The sequence below is a fragment of the Camelus ferus genome, chromosome 2 (genome assembly GCF_009834535.1).
Source record: "Camelus ferus isolate YT-003-E chromosome 2, BCGSAC_Cfer_1.0, whole genome shotgun sequence".
NCBI classification, from domain to species: Eukaryota; Metazoa; Chordata; class Mammalia; order Artiodactyla; family Camelidae; genus Camelus; species Camelus ferus.
In genome coordinates, this window is record NC_045697.1 from 110,890,639 (window position 1) to 110,913,801 (window position 23,163).

Sequence of the window (23,163 nt, forward strand, 5' to 3'; positions counted from 1 at the left end):
TCTCCCAGACCAAGGCACAAAATAAAATACCAGAAGAGGAAATAAGTGATGAAAAGACAGGCAATTTATCTGAGAAAGAGTTTAAAGTAATGATGGCCAAGATGATGGGAGAACTCAAAGGAGCACAGATGTACAGAGTGAAGTTTCTAGCAAAGAACTGGAAAATATACAGAATATCCAAACAGAGTTGAAGAATAAAATCACTGAAATGAGTATATTTATCTTTTTTAATTAACGTTTTTGTTTTTCTCAGATATATGCCCAGGAGTGGACTTGCTGGGCCATATGGTGTTTCTATCTTTAGATTTTTTGAGAAACCTCCATATTGCTTTCCATAGTGGCTGCACCAACTTACATTCCCACCAATGGGGTACAAGGGTTCTCCCTTCTCCACACCCTTGCCAACATTTGTTATTTGTGTTCTTCTTGATGATGGCCATTCTGACATGTATGAGATGATATCACACTGTGATTTGCACTTTCCTGATATTGGTGATGTTGAGCAACTTTTCATGTTCCTGTTGGCCATCTGCATTTCCTCTTTTAGAAAAATATCTATTCAGTTCTTCTGCCCATATTTTAAATACATTGTTTGTTTGTTTGCTTTTTAATTGAAGTACAGTTTATTTTTTTTTAAAAAGTCATTTCTGACACAACTAATAGCTTTAGGGAAACTGAGGAAGTAGAAGCCATTCAATGCTTAGCTCACCTTATGTCACAGAGCTATCAGGAAGATTCCTATTTTCAAAAAGTGTAGCTCATAGGAAAGCTTTTCTAAGATTACTATGAAAATATTTTCTTCATTTTAATATTCCCCCAAATTTCAGATAATTATTAAAGAAAAATGATGTGTCATGTGGGTAACATATGTTAGAAATATAAATTATAGTTTTTCCCATCATAAAACTTACACATGATGTAAAGAAGATCTCAAAAGGTCTGTTGAGCTCTAAACTTCTACAATTCTTTGAAATACAAGTTCATGACACTTCAGACTTGAATTTCCTTTAAGGAAACACAAAAGTCTGCAACATCTTTTTACCTCAAAGCCATTGATAAGAGATGAAAAAAGGCACAGAAGTGCCTTGACTACTACAAGCAGAATTTTCAAAAATTAATTAAAAAGAAAGAAGAAAAAGTAGGAGGGAGGAAAAAGAAGCATAGATACATACACAAAGATCAAATTATGGTATAAAACCCACAAATATTACCAACATTATTGCCCAGACACAATACATTATATTTCTGTTCTCTCACTTCTTTGCAAGTATTCAACAGATATATATCAAATAAAAAATCATTTTTAGAAGGAAATTTTATCATATTAGAAGTTTTGAATCTTGTTCATTTTAAAATAAACACAGAACAAAAGTTGTTGGGGGAAAGAACGTGGGAGAAAAGAGAAAAACAAAAGAAAGTAGGAAAAGCTGAAAACAAACATTTGATACATTTTCTCTGGGCTTAAACCAGTGTTGACCAAGACACATACACGACAGAAAACTGGATCTTTATTACGGCAAATTGTATTTTGTAAAAGAAAGACAGTGTCAACTAAACGCATCTTTTACTGAGGTTAAGAAATTAATCTTTACTTGTAAACCATGAGCACATTCATAGTGAAAAACTACTTATATAGTGAAAATATACCCATTTTCACAAGTAAAATATACCAGGTTCTCCCGAACAGGTAATTTTGTTATGACTTAACAAGTGAATTTTGGTTAGTTTTTTCTAGAAAAGTCTACGTGACATGACCCTAATATTTTCATAGTGCTTTAATACATGAGGAAAATGCTGTATGTTCATACACTAAATAAAAAACTCTCCCTGAGGAATTTTCAATCGCCCAGAAACAGTCTAAAATATCACTCATTGCCAACAGGAATTATAAGCAGTTGCAGAAATGAGAAACAGAGCAAAGAAAGACTACAGCATCTATACGATTGTACTCCTGAAATGTATCTTCCTTCTCTCCCTCCCTCCCTCCCTCCTTCCTTCCATCTATCCATCCTTCCTTCCTTCCTCTCTCTGTCTCTCTCTTTCTTTTTTTCTTTTGAGTTTACCAGACTGCCTTTAGGGATTCCCGAAACACAACATAAAAAATTGCACTTATTATTCACACTTACTTCATTGCCCTCCAATTCAAAAAACTCAAACTTCATAGAAATTCTGTACTGTGTTGGTGCGACCACTTGCCACACACAGTGTTTGTTGGGCGGGTACTCTTTGGGCCAGCCTGGAGTGGTTATGGTGCCATTCAGTTTCGTAAGAAGTCCGCCACAAGCCGCTAGAAAGAAAGAAAAAGCTTTCTCTAAATAAAGTCATCCCCTTCTAAGCACCTTTCCATTGATAATCAAACATCCCAGCATTAAATTTCAACTCTCTTCTGGACTTTTCAAAATCTAGAAAGTTGCAGTCTCTCTTCCTTAGTCTTCAGGACAACTATTTTAATCATCTCATCTCATTTATAAAGGATTATTTTGTAGCTTTGGACCCAAACAAATGACGGCTGCACGACAACATTTTAGATCACTTTAAAGTAGACAAGCAATAGAAAGAAAACTGGGGGTCAGTTTTCTTATCTTTCAAATGTGTGTAATAATATCTGCTCCACATGGTGGTTGTGAAAATTAGTAAAACGATTTATGTAAAGCACAATATAGTATGATGTAGTAAGATTAAAATCAGAAGTTTAGTTCCTCAAACTCTCTTTTCCAAGACAAGCAACTCTTGGAAAGAGTTATTTGAGCTAGTAGGCAAGATAAACCATAGGAAATAGAGCATGTTTGTTATTCCAAATACTCCATTTAACAACTGGTTTTCTTCCCCTTTAAAAGATGTGCTATTGACTATACTTCAATTAAAAAAAAAGTACTATTTATTTTACCTCTCTTTCCTATTATTGATAGTGAAATCAGCAAAATTAGGGTATTCAAAAGCAAGTTAAATGAAAAGAACACATATTGTACACAGTTCCTAATCAATTCCTAGGGAGTCAAGGCTGAGCTAAATAACTGGTCTGCTTTAATTGCCTTTGTGTATATATGGATATGTATGTAAATGTGTGTATGTATGTCAACTAATATAAATATTACCATATTTATGAATATACTTAAAAAACTCTACCTATACTTTTATGTTTTGGGTAAATTTTTAAAATGCAAACTATTTATTTTTAGGAGTCCCACAGAAATAACAGCCACATTGCTTTATTATTATCTGGTTTACAATGTCTTCTGTTTTGAAGGAATTGCATTTTCTTCACAACTTGTGTGCATTTTATTCCAGTAGAGGAGGGAGGCAGAAAGAGAGAATGAGACTACACAAAAGAAAGAAATGGGCAGGGGTTTTGGGCAGGGAACATCACGTGCAAAGCCAGCGCTACCTTCGCAGGTCCTTTTGTCAGGTCCCAGCTCGTAACCAGGCTCACATGAGCACTGGTAACTGCCCAGTGTGTTCACACAACGCTGCTCGCACCCTCCACGGTCAGGCTTGGCACACTCGTCTTCCTCTATAAATGTGGCGACAATTAGAGAACAACTAGAATATTTTGTTTTTATAGATTAATGTGTAATTTTTTGGAAAACATGATGTTTAATAGCTCTGAATGAAACTAAGACAACTGATTTTTTTCAACAAAGGAGCAGGAACAATTTGCAAGCCCTTGATGGATGAAATACAAGAATCCATGTCATTGCAATCTAAGAATTGTTTAAGAACCAGAAAGACTGGGCCAACTGAAGATACCCTTATCTCAGACACAGCATATGTTTTTTCCTGAACTTCATGGCAAAGAGGATTATTAAAACTTAGAGATTTTTTTTCTGAATGGAATAAAAAACTTACAGAAAAAATATAGATTCGCCTGTTCATTTCATAGTATAGTTTGCTAGGTAGTCTAAAAAGTGCTTTTAAAGAAATAATCTTTATTTAAAAAATAGATAATGGTGACTGAAAACTAAAAAGAAAGAAAACTCAGAAACTTACTGGACCTCTTTAAATTTAAAGTATTCAGTGCTTTTTATATAGACATATTGATCCAGAAAATATAATCATCTTATATTTTTATAAACACACATACTATTTAAATTGTATATGAAAACATGAAATAGACATATGAAACATGTATACTATTTTAAAAAACATACATAACCAGATACTCCATAATCTTACTCTTTAGGAATAACCTATTGTGAGTTAGGAAAATAGCAAAGAATATTCTCTGGAGAAATTTTGCATTATCAAAACACTAAGCATTTTGATAACCAAATATATAAACATCACATTAGAGACTCTTATAGCATGTTTCTTCTACTGTAAAACATAGAGAAGATTTAAATGAACATTTTAATGAATACTTTGAATACATATAGTAAAAGCGCCAAATTCTCTGCCTTTCAATTCATATAATGAAAATCTAAGTAATGTTCAGGGGAAATCTATTAGATTGTTGCTCTTCGAATAATAAAAATGTCTAGATATTAGTCACACTGAAATCTGACATACACAACTGAAAAACAAACAAACAAACAAACAAAAAACAGATGGCAGAATACCCTAATGGAGTACCTACCCTGTGCTACAAAGCTCCAAATTTCACTATTTACTGATAATCTTTTCCATCAAAATATCTTTATAAACATACTTCACCGTTCAATATTACTTTACTCTAGTTCTTCCCTAATTCACAGCTAAATACCACATTTATCTTTGACAAAGAAAAGCTTACACTTTACATTATTTCAAAATACCTTTAAAAAAGTTGGCAGCAAATCCTGCCTTGTTCACAGTTCCGTCAGAAACAAACTTCATCCACAAGGTGTTGGAGGTAGATCTGATATCTTCAGGCTTATCATAACCACAAAAACGCCCTATCAAAGGGCTATTTTCACTGGTTCCATCTCGAACTTCTAGGTAGTCATAGGCGCAGTTATCATGCCTTTCAATCTGCAACAGTAAAACTGTGTGAAGATCTACCTCATTAATAGATAAAACAATATCTACAGAAAAAGCATTTTGCATTCTCAGTGCCACAGTACTGACATGGCCATATAACAAATTACTTACACCCAATGAGAGCATTTCTGATGAGTGTGCCTGGTAATACCTACACTTTCTGTGAATAAAGGTTGTATTAATCTGTTAGACAGAGAAAAAAAATCTATGAAAAAGTGCAGCCACATGCTTTAAGATCAACAGAAGTTAACTGCCTTAAAAAAAATACTGAGGAATAATTCTTTGGAAACTAGAATTCAAGAAAATTCAGACATTAAAATTATCATTAGGTATCTGGACTAGATACACTATTTCATCATAGTTCACCCACAGAGCCAGAATTTTATTAATAGAGAAGCTGAACTAGAAATATTGCACTGTTTTAGGTTATACATCTCTTTTGAAGGAAAATCTGATAACATGGGATTACATTTTTTCCCTAGTCTATGAAATTCTTTATCCGTAGTTAGCAGAGCTGTGTGTGGAAAGACTAGTCCATTGCAGAACCAGTACTGGCTGTCCCCGCTCAGGGTAACAGGGCTTGTTTAGATGAACCCTTTTACCTTAACACATTCCTCTCAACCTGTGCAGCCTGGAACTCAATCTCTTTCCTAAACAGCTAAATGCAAATTTTAGCTCAGACTACTGGTCTATAAAACTGTATAACGAAGTGCATGTTCACAGACCTGTGTTTTAGCCCTGAACTTCTACAAAGAACAAACCAAAATTTACAAACTGTTTTAAAAATTGTAAGACCATTTCTAAATAAATTCTTGCTTTTTAGTTTTCATAGAAAATGGGCACTAACCCTGAAGTCTTAATAGAGTCAATTACTTATTAGGTATTTGAAGCCAGAAAGCACTGTCATCTATAATTAATCAGCCATGCACAGTATCACATCTTGTCAAACATCACTCAACATACAACTCACTAATTTACAAATTCTCCTAGTTACAAAAAGAATGTCAAGAAACACATTCATCCCATGAACTAAAACCTATATGCCTGAAACTGCTGGTATTGTTGGTTGAAGATCCCTTTCCTGATTTGTGAATATATTAACAGTGATAGTCTTCAAATTAAGATGAACAGAAAAAATAGATTTTGAAGCAGATTTGATTAGAACTAAGGACTGCCTTTGCTGCTGCCCTTTTCCCAATCACAAATCAGGATTCACTCATTCCTTCAACAAATGTTCACGGCCTGTTCCCTGCTGGGCATCCCTCTCCCCTCTCACTGCTAAGTACGTGTCGCTCAGCCAAATAACAAAGAACCTCACCCTCCCGGAGCTTATCCTGGTGGGTAGAGAGCAAAGGAACAATAAACAGGGTAAATAATAATCATAAAGTACAAGAAAGCAATACATTCTATGGAAAAATACAAGATGAAACAAGACAGGAAGGATGAGAAGTGGATGCAGGGAGTGGAGGTTGCAATTTTAAATTATACTATCCATACAAGCTCACTGTGACTCATACAAACTGGGTTTTTTTCCCCTTAAAATGTATTCTCTTTGTCTGTGGAATTATGGGAAAGAATAGGAAAATATTTAACACTAAAAATATCTCATTTTAAAAGCATGTTTAAACAGGGAGATGAGAGAGTTAGCAGTTCCATTAGTAATGACGTGTCACCGGGGAGGACAAGGGCAATCTGACCAGCTAGAGACATGCCTTCTTCTCTCAGTCTTTAATATACTCCCTTCAAAATCAGGGGTCTCTATAAATATGAGAACATTTCCAGATGACCAAATTCTATTCTCTGGTCAAGGGGACATATAACATCTAAAACTCTTAGGGTACAGAGCTTGGTAAAAGAATAAGCAAATAAGCAAAGCTGAACTGATGACAGGAGATGTAGGGAAAATAACCAAAGGGCTCAGTCAGCCGACGTTTCTTCAGCTGCTTGAGCAGCACAGAATGAACTGATCCCAACTCATGAATCACACTGGGAGAGGCAGGAGAGGCTAAGTTCAAAGAGGAAAGAAAGTGAGAACACACAATAAAGAAAGAAGATGCTTGCCGTAGAGGGTCAATTAATAAAATAAAATCACAGTGCTTCATATTGGAAGCCATACCAGGTACAAAAATAAGAAGGTTAATTTGAAAGGCTTTAAATGACTATTTTGAAGAAATTACTGCTTTAAAAAAATTACAGTAAGAAGAGAACAAGATACAGACTATTGAAAAAAATTACATTTCTTCAGTGATTAAAGAGAAATAGGATAATGGACATTTCCCTGTATATAAAACTTACTCTGTCCCTTTGACAGTTATAGAATAGATCTCTTTACATTTTAATGTATAGCATAGTCACTGCTTACTCAGTAAAATTAGAGGTTCAAATATTTTATAGTGACAAACAAAGTGTAAATAGCTCATGGGTAAATGCATAAAAATGACCAATTTTAGGGTTAATTCCACCAGTACCTATGTATGAATTACCTATTACTTATATATTAAGTATTATGCACGTGGTATTAGGGGTAACACAATGGAAATATACACTATATTCCATACTAGTGAATGTCATTGTTGTTGACATAGATATCAATGACCTGAATGATCTCTGTTTACATATTGTTTCCAGTTTAATTGCCATAATCCTAATTGCAAAGCCAGCACAATAAATCTGCTCTATTGGTGTAAATTATCATTATACCTCTTCAACTGTATCTATACAACAGTATTGATGGACAGCACAAATGAGAGTCTGAGCTATTCTATTTATGTTATTTGCATATCATTTTCTCCAGTGGTATCAATTACTTTATCAATTAGTACACAGAATTGATAGAAATAAATATGGTTCAAGCTAAAAAGTGGAAAAGTCCATTGATATTATGCCAGTAATCCTAAGAACCATAAGAAAAAGAAGAGCAAAATCAATGATTCATAAAAACAAAGAAAAAAAAGCAGTTTCCTCTTGATTTAAAGCATAGACACAGTTCATAGACCTGGGACCTGAATTCAATGTCACGCACAATTACACATGTAATAAATATGTTTTGATAATGATGATGCTGGTTTATTATAGACTTTAAGGTAATCAGAGCATAAACCATATAGGCATGTGGTAAGTTTCTCATAACATAAACAGATCTAATATGTATATAGAGAAAACAATGGAAGGGATAGTAAGCTGTGAAGATCTTTTAGAAAACTGATGTACAAATGATAATGGAAGTAGATCCAAATACACAAAGAAGGAAGAACAAGTACAAAGATTAGCCAGAAGGGATTAATATTACATTTCATTACTAAGTGGGGACTCATGCCTTTACTGGCAGGTTAGAGAGGAAGCATGGAAAAGCTGAGTAATTTTATTTATTAAGAACTAAAATCAGTTAAACATAACCTCAAGTAGTCAAGCCTTTCATTCTAACACTGCCAACCAGTGCAGAGCTTTGGGGCCAGTGCACAGGGGTGAGCTGTAAGACTGCAGGAAAGCCAGCCCTGGAGCAAGAGACCGTGCCCAGGGTTAGGACCCATTCACACACTTGGCCTTTATTTTATAATCAAATTTCCAAATAAATATACCACTGTAAAAACATCTACTGCGATACATAGTTATTTGTAAAGATCTCTGAAAACTCCAAAACTTCTAGGTAATAGTTTCAGTAAAAGCTCTCCCATACTCTCTGAGAAATTGAAAATAAAATTACCATATGATTCAGCAATTCTACTTCTGGGTATATATTTTAAAAATTGAAAGCAGGGTCTTGGAGAGATATCTGAACATTCACGTTCATACCAGCATTATTCATAACAGCCAAGAGGTGGAAGCAACCCAAATGCCCATCAGTGGATGAATGGATAAGCAAAATATGGTATATACATACAATGGAATATTAGCCTTAAAAAAGAAGGAAATCTTTTCAAGTGCCACAGCATGCAAAAGCCTTGACAATATTACACTAAGTGAAATTTTTTTAAGTTATCGAAAGAAGGTCAACTATTGTATGATTCCACTTACATGAGGTACCTAGAGCAGTCAACTTCATAGAGACATAAAGCAGAAGCATGCTTACCAGGGGCTGGAGGGAAGGGGGAATGGGGAGTTGTTGCTTACTGGGTAAATAGTTTCAGTTTTGCAAGATGAAAAGAGTTCTCGAGGTTGATTGCACAGCAATGTGAATATACTTAACACTGCTGTGTCAGACACTTAAAAAATAGTTAAGATGGTAAATTTTCTGTTATGCCTGTTTTTGCCATAATAAAAAAAATACCTCTTCTATGAGTGTTAGAGTGTAATTTCAAAGTATAATTAATGCTACCAACCAGAAAAATGATTAAACTTTTATAGACCATATAACTTAAAATTCTACACACTTGGAATAATGCTCAAGTCATTATTTTTTGCTTTGGGGGAAAATGTTAGAGAAACGTATGACTAGCAAAAACAATCTAGATTAGCATTTTTTATTAAAAATAAATCAATTTTAATATAGGAAAATACAGTAAAGTCTAAGTAATAATGCTACTAATAAAAGGAATTTTGAATAAAAAGGAGAAAAGTTGAATAGATGATTATTTTCAAATGTAACAGTATCATGTTTAATATTTTATTACTTAATATTTTATTATTACTTTTTAATATTTAACAAATATTGATAAATGTGTAACTACAGCTCAAAAATGGAGGAGAAAAAAACAAATATGCACAGCCATGTGAAAATCAAAACCACGAGTCTGGGTTAGATCTATTTTCATATGATTCTGGTTTTTCAATGTTGCCATTTGATTTCTTTTTTCCTTTATGACACAATTATTTTTAGCTCACTCATAAATTTAATAAATATTTACTGAAAATCTACTATTGCCAATTAATATATACTTGATAGTGTATAAACAGTGATGAATAAACAGACATGTCCCTAATTGACATTTAGTGATTAAATGACACAAATGTACAAATGGCAATACTTATGAAGGGAACAAATTTAACTTGCTACCAAGACCTGCATGCAAGAGTGCCAGGCCATGAAATTGGTTTCAATCACAGTGCGACCAATTATGAATTGTGTGACCTTTGGCAAATTTATCTAATCTAACCTTTCAGAGTAGAATGATAACCTAAACTATAATTCTGAAGAGATACTTGTCTTTTATTGTCATTAACCAATATATATTCTTAGCCAAATATCCAAGAACAGGACAGGGCAAGCATAAAATTTTAACTCATTAAGGTCTCCTTGCCTTGGCTTCCTAGTTGATTCACAAAGACTAGTCTACTCAACTGAAACTAATATAAAACATTTAAAGGAATTAGAGGATTACTTTTAATCGGGTAATTCAGAAAGCACAATTGACCCCTGAATAACGTTGGAGCTAGGGGTGCCATGCTGGTGCAGCTGAAAAACTGTACCTTCTATCTCTGCCTCAGAAGCAAAGAAACTGATAAATGACTCATCCAAGGTGGGGAGGCTGAAACAGTTGGAAAGATTCACCACTCAAACCCTAGTTCTTTTGATTCTGTATATTGTGATCTCTAATCAAACAAAAACTTTCACCCGCACTTAGTTAAAGATCTGTAAAATGAAAATAAAGGGTACTCTGCTTATTTTTTTTTCAATCCACATAAAAGTGGGCCTCAGTCGAACTTGTGTTGTTCAAAGGGTCAACTGTACCAAGATAAAAACTTTTGGGGGAGATGGCCAAGATGGCAGCGTAGAAGGACTTGTGGCTCACCCGCTCTCATGAATACCTCAAAACTACATCTAAATAAGGAACAACTCTCACAGAATACATACTGAACTTTGGCAGACTATCTCTTACAATCAGAAATACAAAGAAAATCTTCTCAAAGCTGGGTAGGAAAAAAGAAAAAAAGAAAATTGGGGTGGGACCTATCCCTTGTGGAGGGAACAGCAAAGGAGGAACAGTGCCCTCCCCTGGGAAGCTCGCTGCCCAGTGGGGAGGTCCACTGGGACAGAAAGGGAACAGCGCCCTCCCCTGGGAGAAGCTCCTCCCACTGGGACAGAAAGGGAACTACAGAGGCTTGGAGGAGAAAACAGTGAATAAAAACTTTTGTCAGAAAGACAGAAAACACTGAGAATAGTGACAACTTCTTTTTAATTATATCAGTAATTTCCCAAATAAAATATATAAGCTGTATATTGAAAATATATTATGTAAACAAAAATCAGTTGATATAAACAGATAACTGACTAACTGAAACAAACCACGTAACAACCACTGGACCAAATTTAAAACATACCCAGTAGATTCTACGTACTCGCTCTAGTTGAGTTCTTAAATAAAGTCACTGAAAATACTGAGTTTGTGAATACTGATTCATAGCTCATAGGGAAATACATGGTTGGGTTCTGAACCCCTGGCCACAGAATTTTTGTCAGCCAATCAACACTTAAGCTTGTTTTATGTGTGTTTCTACTTAAAGACACCTTCACACAGTGGACAGCGTCCTCTACTGCCTTCTGATCACTTGGGCAGTGAATAGGCCTTCTGATCAGTAAGGGAATAATCTCCAGTTATGGCATCGGCATCTCTTAAGTCCTACCTGAACCTACTGCCATCACCTCATCATTCCTTTCCACTTCACTTTGGGATCTCAGTTTCTAGCCCGATTCTATTGTTTAAACACACTCAGCAGTTCCTGACGAAGTCCCACAGCTCTTGGCTTCTAATCCCTTACTCAGCTCTCCCCACCACACATAAAATGACTCATGAGCCAGTGCGGCGGTCCTGGACACAGACTTCTGACTGGCCTTTGGTTTATTCTGCCCTCATCTAATAATGTAATGTTGGTGCTGACCTCTCTCTCAATAATTATTTTTGATGAAGACAAAAGCTCCTAAGAATATTTAAATCTCTATTTCTGATATAAACAATTGTCTGCATAAGGGTAAAAAGCTGAAAAAATGGATTTCCCTCAGCAACAAAAGACAATCTACCTTTTAACCTCTTAGTTTACGAGAGAAATAAAAGTTCTATTATTTAATGGACCCTTCAAGCATTCTTTGTGAAAGAAGCCCCTGGGCATTTGTCAAAAGAAACTGTTGTCAGGACTTCAAACACTCTAATTCAACAAGCACAGATCATGTAAACGCACTTTAATCTTCTTGCAAATGTCTGCAGTCAGAGGAAAGAAGAAAAAAATCCCTCCTTGCTCTTGATGTTAACATTTTATAGGCAATCCGTTGCTTCTTCACTGATTAAAAAGCTGCTTCTCTAGTTCTTTGCTTCTTTAATGAGGATCCCCTTAAATGTATTGTCATTTATGGAGGATGTGCCCTGGGAAGGCTGCCTGAGGGACTTTACCTCAAAGGCCTGGAAGGTCAGCCCCACGTAGCAGCCTTCTGTCACTGTGATCTTCCACACACATTCTTTCATCGGCCTGTAGTCATCAGGGTAGTTAGGAGACTGAATCTGTCCTTCATTTTTACGTATCTCACCTCCACAGATAGCTGAGGAAAGCAAAATGAAACAAATAAATAAACCTAGACATGCCATTGCATTTTCACTTTCTTCTAAGAGAACATTTGAGTTCCATGCCTGTAGCTGAGTACCTACAGACCAGGTTAGAAACATCAAGGTTGGCTGCTTATATTTAGTTGGCAAAAAAAAAAAAACCCAAAACAAAACAAAAAAACTCCAAAACCTGGCCACTCAACTATAAATATTAGATAATAGTCAGTAGAGGAGTAATCACTGTTAATCCACATTTTTATAAAAACAAGCTTTTTTTTTTTAACTTTTAAAAAACTTTTTGAGATTTTGTCAATTTCTTCTATGTGAGTTTGTGCTGTGATTCCCCGAATTGCTTCTTTTGGTCTTTCAACCTCAGGTGAAACTGCTGTGCAGAACTCCCTGGGCCCCTGGGCCCCTGGCCCTGAGCAGACCTTGTGCTCAACACCTCTGGCTCCTTCCAATCCAGCTTCTTCACTGCCACCCCAGTTAATCTCGGAAATAAACGCTTCTGTTCTCTTAAAAGTCTAAGGGAAGCAGAAATCTTCCATCTTCTAAATTATCTTAATTTAGATAAGATAAATTAAATTATCTAGGCAGAGGCAGGAGCAAGAAAGGGTCTTCTCCACCCATGACCTGGCAAGAAGGGAGTGGTTTTGAAAGCCAGGAAACACAATGCCAGTTTATTGTTTAAAAGACGTATAGAGCAAAGTCTCTAGGAAATTCTTCTTGAATGCTGACTCTTTCATTTAGACAAAGAAAGCTCCAGAACTGTGCAGTTTTTGTAAAAGAGCATTTCAGTAGTACAGTCATCCAATACACACCAACTCAGTCAAGAGAAGTGGCTATTTCTTCATAATATTTTAATATTATCGTGAAAAAACAGCCAAAATCTAAGAACTCTTGTACCATTTGTTGCCGTTTCCCACACATCCCTGATGAGTTGGTTTTTTTCCCCCACACTTCCCTGATGAGTCCATTTATATGTTACTACATTACTGGTACCAGAAGACAGGCTGTTCTTGCAATTTAAATTTACCGAGGATTTTCATTAAAATCATCCTGCTAATAAACATTATAATACAGGCTTAGAAAACTTCATAATTAAGATACAGTAAGAAGATCATTCTAATGACATTGAGAGAAAGGACACTTTTGTTAAGAGATCTAAGGGGAAGTCATCTCTCAAACTCAGGGTGACTTGCCTTCGTAGGCAGCTGCAAACCCCTTTCCTACCCAGTTACTGCTGCTGCGAAACTCAATCCACATTCTGCTGTCTGTAGAGGTAAGAACTTCAGGCAATCTGTCCCCACAGAATCTACCTAAAAGAAATAAAAGAATAAAGAGAGACTCCTAAATATGGCTCTATATTCTCATTGCTTTCCACTTGGCTACAAACTAAACATGTAAAACCTGATTTGGTTCCTAGCTCTACCCTCAGTACTAGAGCCATAACCAAATGTGTATTACCAAAACACATCGCCATGACATGACCAAAAGAGAAAAAGTTGTAACAGGTATATGAATGGCCAGGGAGTCTGTTAAAATGCAGCCTCTGGTTCAGACAGTCTGGGGTGGGACCTGAATTTGTATATTTCTAGCCTTCCAAGTGATTCTGGTGCTGCCGGTGGGAAGGCTACATTCTGAGTTTCAGAGGAAATAGTGGGGCAAGTGTCCCACATGAACACTGTGGTCAGACTGAGCCAGTCTGGCTGGCGGTATTCCCCGCAGCAGGTGACGCTGATAGAGCTCTCAAGAAGAGTTCTCAACATGTCAGCTTCAGATTTCTTTTTCAATGTGAGTCTAATGAAATGTTCTCTTTGGAACATACATACATACATATATTACAAATTGCTTCATCTAGACAACGAAACTAAATGTTCAAGACAGTGTTTTCCTCAACCTGACTTATCAAATTAATTCAGATCTTTATTTTTCCTTATTTTTAAGCATTTCTAGAGATCTCTTGGACTTATTAAGGCTGCTGTCACCTTTAATACAACAGTGTTCATTCAGCAGGTTTTAGATGTTAAGAAAAAAAAGATCTGTATGACACATAAACGCAACTGGCCAAAGCTACTTCGAAAATAAAGGAAAAGTTACAGTCTCAAAAAATAAAAACCAGTAGAGTAGATGTTCACACACTCACAGTAGCTCTCACCTTTAAGTAAAACCGAGGGCAACAGTAAAGTGCCTCACACCAGCTAATGGTGTGGTCTGTGGTCACCTGTTGGCAGCCGACTTTTGTGAGCACCAAACCTGAGCTACAGTTTATGGCACAAACTACAACCGCAGCTTCTCAGCCGCAAAAACCTGTCTGAGAAGCAATACTGTGACATCTTCAGTAAGAGCCAACATCCTCGGTGTAGGAAGCCAGAGACTGAACATGTTCCTAATAGCTCATGCTCTACTGCCTTGGCCAACAAAGCAAAATAAAACATAACACGCACACGCAATTTATCTGGTCTTCTCATTAAAAGTCTGATCTATAAATTAAAAACACAGATACAGGCGATGAGTAGTCACTAAAAGCTCTCTACATGTGAAAGCTATTCTAAATCATTATGTTCAGATACGAGCACCACCTCATAATTTAAGCTAGTTTAAATCAATCATCTATTTATCTACCTGTATTTTTGCTGTGTTTGGAAAAAAGTATAATACAAATGAAAATGTTAGTCTCATACATTTTAAACTCTGAGATGACTCTTGAAAGAACTGTCTTCAGACAGGACAGACCATTATGTGTAGCCACGTAAGAGCAAATGATCTCTTACCAAGCAGAGGAGATTTTCTCCAGTACCCATCTCTGACTTCAATGTAGTCATACCAGCACAAGCTACTTTTGTATAGGTCCATTGTAGGTAAAATTTAAAACAATCTGCAAAATGGAACAACAGAACACACAGATTAAAAGTGACTGCAACTTCACGTGGGTGATCTGATTCCTGGAGGCTAGGAACCCGGGACTACTGTGAAAATGGGATTCACAGCAAATTCTTTTTATTTTCTTCCTATATTAGTCTCTCTCTAGTGTTTTTTCTTAACAAACATCACAAAAATCCCATTTTCTCATTCACATGAATGTTTAACAATATGGAAGCACAATGTCAATAAGCAAACTAAATATTTTAGCAATTAAACCAAAGTTTCTGTAAAGTTAATTTGCATAATTGTGAAACAAACAGAAATCTTTATTCAAATAGCTTATTTTGAATTTTCTTAGATAAATATTACTTTAAACCATGAAAACTCTGACTTTGCCATGAATTTCTACTTTTTAATAATTTATTTCAGACATCAATAATTATGTTAAAAATAACCGCCATGTGCCATCTTCTAAGAACATAATATCGTTGTGTATGTTGAAATGTTTTAAATACAGCTCTAGAATTCAAATTTGTTCATGTAACTGTAATCAAAGACAGATGTCACTATGCTTCTCTAGATCCAAGAATATATATTTAAAGAACTTTCAAGTTAGAAGATCTTGTACATGAGCCTTTATTCTGTACTTTGTTTTGAAATGGTGCTAATTTTTAAAATAATTCAAGAACAACTTTAGGAAAGACAATTTTCTTACTGCTTTAAAAAAAGACTCTACTTTCCAAATCATTAACTATTTTTCCCTTAATTACACCAAAAGTAGAGTCAGCCTAAGAAATGCATGTATCTGATGAGGTAAAATTCATTTGGAAAATATTTTTATACTCAGAAAGTTATTCTAACTCTATTCTGCTTAAAATATCTAAGATACTTATGGTGTATAGTGAACCTCTTCTTTACTTCAGAAACAGAAATGGACTTTGGCCAAAAGCAACAAATTATGAATATTTGAAATACTTCTAATATAAAACTGTAGTTTGTAACACTATTTAAATAATCCGTTTGTGACAATATAAAAAAAAAACTGAATTTTAGAGGCTTCTCAAAGAATGAAAAAAAAGCAAAAAATATATAATCAATCAATCTTGAAACCATACTTCCTAAAATTACTACCATTTTTGTGTTAGAAAACATATACTTCTCCCATTTCTTGAGCACAATATTTAACAGAAAGGTAAGTAGTAACAGAAAGGCAAACCAATCCTTACCTAACTGACTTCTTCCTAAAGTGAAAATACAGCATAACAATAAACATTTCTCATGGCATCTTATATTTCAGCACCACAATTTTCATTGATAAAATTATACATGCAGTTGGTTTTAATTGCCAGTATAAATAATCATTTCACAGAGATAGAAACTAAGAATTTGTCTAGCTATAATGAAATTCACTTATAGTTTATAATGGTGTTAACATTTCACCGTTAAATTTAACATTTATCAGTTTCTCTAAACATGTACTTTCTTGATTATAAAAGGGTGGAATCTGTTAAGGATGTGAGAATAGAGACATGCTGCTTTTTAAAATGTAATACAGTAGGCGTGGCATAATTTGGTTTAATAAAACTTCTCATTTATTTCTGTCTACATTATTACAGTTTTTCTTATTCCTTCATTTTTCTTTTCCTTCACCTGATTTTATCATGTTAAATATTCTAAAAGTGTTACAAAAATTTCCAAAATATCAAAAGACAAAAGACTAATCCTTTTTTTCCCTGTCTTTTCCAAGAATCCTCAAAACTTGATTATGAAAATGCATGGATTCTAAGCTATCTTCCTGAAGTTCCCAATATGTTTGCTTCTCTATCTTTGAATAACAATGCAAACATCAAGTTATTCTTAGGACATAAGTGGGAGATAATTTCTGGTTCACCCTTAGCTTTGTATTTAAGTCTGCTGCAAATAAGGAATGCTACCACTGTCTGATATTAAGCTTCAGTCTGCATTTGTAGTCTCCCTACAGCAACCACTGGGGTTTCAACTCTGTATGATCATATGGGAACTCATTTATTATAACAGAGATGGCAAAACTGGAAGACAGACACAAACAGTAGACCCTAAGGCTCATTTGTGGCTTTCCTCTGAGATTTAAAGGTGCTTTTTTTTTTTTTTTATAATCGTATGCAGAGTTTCAACTTCCTTCTGGAGAAGGAAAAAAATCAGCTAAATTGGAAGGATGTGTATCATCAAAATTTATTCAAAATTGAAACACTGTGGTTGGATTGCTAACAAATAGTTAATTTTTGAATCTTGGAACACACACACACACACAGTTGGAAGGAGGGGTGTAAATCTAAACAGCACAGTTTCCTATCTTGTTTTTAATCTTCTATTTTAAACTCCAAGCACTGTGGAAGAACAAAACTGGCCCACTTTAATATAAAACACAGAGTCCTTTAGAAGCAGAAAATGTAATAAAGATAGGTTTTCTAAAATCAAATCTTAGGGCTCTGATGTAGATGAAAAATGTTGGCCTTTGACTAAGGTTACTAGCAGAATTCATACTTGAATTACAAATCAAAAGCATTTGAAAAATATCTGGTTGTTTCCTATTATGCTATTTTATGTAAATGCGTTGCATCTTTTCTTTTTTTTTTAAATGATGAAATAAAAACTATCTAGCACAATTATGTAAATGTTTTATTTCTTATGGTTAAGTATCGATTTACCATTTATCAATTGAAAATTTATCATAGTTCCCTCGAAACATGGGATTGAGGGAGTTACAAAGAACAAGTCTAAGATTTCCATTGATCTGTTAGGAGCCTTGGTTGCTAGTCTGCAACTTTTAATTGATACAACTGCTGTGGATTTTGCTCTTTAAAGATTTTGTTTTACAATCCTGCAGAGCGAAGAATCTTGAAGAAAGGCAGATCAACAGTCAAGGGACCAGATGTCTGGAAGTCTCCAGAGAAAGATGTAATCACTGAACTTCTGTCAGCACAATTAAGACATTATTGACTAACCAAATTAATTTCATGAACACCATCAAAAGACCAATTCGAATAATATACAGTTACAGTGCTGGGGACGGGGAAGATACAAATCTTGTCAATTAGGCTGATACTAGTAAATAGTTCTTTAGAAAGAGATATTAGAATCAAAAGCAGTAAAATAAAATAGATGTCTGGGCTCCAGCCAGAAGTAGCTTGGACAAGTCTAATAAACTCTCTGTGGAGTCAACAGTTTTCTTCTCAGAAATCAGAGTAGGGGCAAGATCAGGGCTCAGTAAACTCTTCCCCATGGGTCACATCCAGCCTGCGGCCAGTTTTTGTAAAGAAAACTTTGTTGTACACATTCCTTTATGTACTGTCTAGGACTGCTTTAGCAATATGACAGTAGAATTGAGTATTTGAACAAACTGTTTAGCTGGCAAAGCCAAAATATTTACTACATGTCCTCTCCAGAAAGATCGACCAACTCCTGGAATAACTGATAATTAAGGTTTTGTTCAGCACTGAATTGTATCATGCTAAAGGGAACATTTGCATCTTTTTCTACAACTAGAAGCCGTTTGTGACTGGGAGTCAGAAAGCCTGGGTTCAAGTTCTAGCTTCTCAGTTGACTAGTTTACTTAAACTTTCTGAGTTTGAATGAATTTTCTTGCTATAAAATGGAGATCATCATTTCAGGCTGATCTGGGCAGGGTTAAATCAAAAATTTAATTGGATAATGTGTAGAAAAACACTAAAGTAATCTAAATACATTGTTGAGATTCTCATATATTACTATCTTCAACAGTTATAAAATGAATAAAAATTTTAACCCAATTTACTTAATGCAGCTGGGAAACATAAAAACATTAATTTTAAAGTTCCACAGGAAAATCAACATGTTAAAGAAAGGGATTCTTAATTTAAAATCTAAAGAAGAATGGACAGGTGAACTTGAGCCTCAAGTTAAGCCACTGCTTTATGATAGGCTAATTGTATGACTCGGGGATCTTAAATCCATCAGAGATTCATTATTTGACAGGTGAAAACCAGGAGCTGGATTAGGTCATGAAAATAATTTTTCTGCTTAAACTTATATATTAATATCTGGATTTTGAAGTTTCGATTTGTCACCACCAACTATTCACAGGAATATTTTTTCTACCTGCCTTTCTTTAATCCCCACTCCACCCTTATCTCTAATCAGTTACCAGTTTCCGTAGACACCCTGCGGTGTCGGTGAGACGCCGTCTTTCTCACTGGCCGCGTCCTCCGTGCTTCTCTGGATGAACGCAGCTGCTTCACAAGCTGTGCTTTGGTTTTCAGTCGTGTTCTTCTCCAATTCATCCTCCACGCTTTAGTGGGGATCATTTTAATCCCCACTAAAGTTGGGGTCCCATTATGACGTCGGTGGCTCTACATCCAACTCAATATACATTTCTAAGTCTGCGCGTCAAAGATTGTGGCTCATAACCTCCCTTTGCTGCCTCACTTTCACGATCACAAAGAATCTTCATCTCGCTCACGCCTGACTCCTGCTGTTTGTCCCGACAAAGTACGCCAGTCTCAGTATTTCTTTATTCAGGGTGCACATAATGCTACCTGGGATTCCACTTCCCCCTTCCCTAGTTTTGGAAACTCTTCATATCTTTCAGGGTCTAAATTAAATGCTACCCTTTCTTCAGTTATGCTTGGATCGCCCAGTAAGGACTGAGCTCTCTTATCTCTGCAAATCCATGACGATGTATCTCGTTTTCTTCAATTTTCAGTTTGCCTACTATATTACTAGGCGTTGCCCTTGCTCTATGTTTGTGAGATTCTTGATGGCAAAGATTTCTTTCACACACCAGAAGATGCATTTATTTTAATGAAATAAAAGATTTTTCTACAAAGTAATTGTGAAAGTTAAGCGGGCCCTTTGGCAATATAAATATTATACTATGAATTGACCCCGTATGTGTAAATCATTAGGTTCTGTGAAAAGAAAGTTTTACAGCATAAAAGTGGTCAAATGATAGCTTTTCACTGGGGCTATACAGGAAAAAAATAGAGTTAACTCTATGCACGACATAAGCAATATGCCCTTGTTAAAAGTTCAGGCAGTTCTAAGGGGTGGAAGAATCGATATTGTGGATTTCATAAGCTCAACACAGCTACGTTCTCAGAGGCACATTCTGGACCATTCCCAGCCCGTGCTGTGCACATCCAGGACAGCCTGAGACCGGACAGGACTCTGTCTTTATCTTACGGGGCTCAGTCTTAAGAAGATGTATGTGTCCATTGATAATCTTAACATTTTAAACTGTGGTTTAAAACAAACAGAACATAAAATTTAACATTTTAATCATCTAAGCATACAGTTCTGTGGCATTAAATTGTGCAGCAACACTTTTACTTAAAAAATATTTTCCTGGCTAACACAGTATGTGTTTATTGCAGAAAATAAAAGGAAGAAGAAATAAAAAACTATTTGTAAATCCACCAGGGAGAAATAAGCATTGTGTTCATATATATCCTTTCATAATTTTGCCTCTAACATACGTAAGTTAAAAATTAGATCTTTTCATGCTTGTGATTTTTAACCTGTTTATTAAATTTACCAAAAATTTGAATAGTCCTCTAGTTTCAGGAAATAGTCTTTTTTAAAAAAAATAACATGCGTAACAAAGGTGTCATGATATGTTTAGATAATAACTCATGTGATTATCTTCAGAGAGATAAATTTAGTGATAATCTTATTTTATACCATGTTTCATTCCTTCTTAATAAACATGATTTGATAAGGAAATGATCAAATAAACATTTTACTTTTACATTAGCCATTATGTATCTTTTTGTAACATAGAATATTTAATCCTTAAAAAGTAAACAATCAATGTTATTTTTTGGCTTTCAAAATTTATTTTGCTTTCAATTTTTCATTATTATAAATAACGATCTTTGCACATACCCAGATAATTGCTGTAGGATAAATTTCTAGGATAAAGTGCAGGCATGTTTTGCAAAATATGACACAGATCAACAAAGTTCTGCAGGACATTTCAATATTTACTTCCAGAAGCTGTGTACCCTCAAAATCATTTGATATTATCCTTCTATTCCTTCTTTGTTAATTTAATAGGTGAAATACAACATATTGTTGTTGGTTCAAATCGCATTTCTTTGATAAAGAATGAGAGTAAACAAGTTCATATATTGATAAATATCTGTTTGCACTGATACTTCAATAAATATTCTGCTTCCTTAGTCATTTTTATATGATGTCAATCTTTATTTATTAGCTTACAGCAGCTCTTCATATATGCATAATACCAAAGTTCTCTCATTCGTGCTATAATATTACACATTTTGATTTTTACATGTGTTTTTGCATTCTTATGAGAGATTTTATGTAAATAATTCCGAAAAATTATTTTACATTTTCTTATTTTCAACTTATGTACCCAAGACATCTTTTTCAGAATAAAAAACAAATCACTTATGTTTTCTTTAGAAAAAAAATGCCGTATGAAGTAAAAGCTTAATTGTTTTCAAAAATATTTTAAATGATTTCATTACTATTTATTGAGAAATTATTTTCACAATTTCTTTAAAAAATCATCTCTGTAGATGAGTATATGACAAAGGTCTTCTATTCCCTTACACATAATTCTGTCCTTTTTTAGATTGTTCTACTAATCTAGAAGTCTATTTTGACATTATCATAGAATTTGAATTAGTGAAACTTCATAATGTTTTTCTTACTGTGCAATTCACTCCTTTTTATTAATTATTTTCAAGTTTGCCTTGGTGATTCCAATCCTTTTATTTTAGAAATAAACTCTAGAAATATTTGGTCTGGGTACAAAACAAAAATCTGTTAGAAATTTATTTGGAATTACATTAAAACTGTACATTAATTTTGGAAAAACTGACAATTTATTATACATCTGACAACACAGTCAATTGATCTGCTTTAGATCCAGAGTAAAGTCTTCAGTTCTCTAAAATCTATTACATTTTAATAGATTTTATTTGATCACCTCTAGTCCTGTTTTCTAGTTGGTTCTTTTGAATTTCTGAGGAGGAAATAACATATCCTTCATAACTAAAAACATATAATGCTTAGCTCTGCCAAATGAAATCTGTATGATGTTAGGCAGATTACTCAATTCTTTCTTAATTTCAATTTTCTTCATATGTAAAATGTAGATAATTGTAATATTAAACTCAGTGGGGTGTAAGTAGACTAGAGAAATTTAGTACAGCATCTGGTTTAGTATAAAAAACTCAATAAAGATTAGTTTCTTCTATTTATTGTCTAAATCTAGTCCTAATTCATCTTCTAGACCTAATGCATCAGATTATCATTAAGCATACATAGTGAATTGCAGTATTAACAGCACTTATAGAAAATTTTAAAGAGTTTTTATTGTGATACTATTATTCTCCAAATTAACAGATTTTATAACATTGAACTACTCTCAAATTACCAAATCAAAACACCTGCAATTTTATAAATTATAGCGCTTGATTTGATTATATGTACATTAACATCCATGTGTTTATATTTGTATGTGAAGCATTTCATAATTTTTTCATATGAGTTGTGTGCATTATGCCTTTCAGAATTTTACTAGTTTTATAAAATAAACAGAGAGGCTACACATTGTTTCACAATGCACTTGAGATATATTTTATTAGATGCAAAGTATCTGAATTTTTAGTTTGGAAAAGTTTCTTTGAGAAATCACCTGAAAGTAGCATCAAGTTAAGTAACTTTTTGTCAACTTACTTTATATTGTTATTAATTTATGAATTTATCACGCTTATTATATCAGTTTTGATAGCTTGAATTTCCAGGATTCTGCATTAAGAAATGCTTCAAAAAAACCCTATTTCTGTAGGTTTTGATTTTTAACAAGTTGAATATATAGCCA

At 34.4% G+C, this 23,163-nt stretch overlaps 1 protein-coding gene across 1 annotated transcript in view; it reads right to left on the reverse strand.

Annotated features, from left to right (window-relative positions):
* TLL1 (tolloid like 1) overlaps positions 1-23,163 on the reverse strand; it is a 184,185-nt gene that overhangs the window by 41,564 nt on the left and 119,458 nt on the right. The window contains 7 exon segments of the mRNA XM_032465439.1: positions 2,127-2,287; positions 3,386-3,511; positions 4,752-4,947; positions 12,279-12,424; positions 13,631-13,747; positions 15,203-15,287; positions 15,289-15,306. Of these exon segments, the coding sequence (XP_032321330.1) occupies positions 2,127-2,287; positions 3,386-3,511; positions 4,752-4,947; positions 12,279-12,424; positions 13,631-13,747; positions 15,203-15,287; positions 15,289-15,306 (849 nt within the window).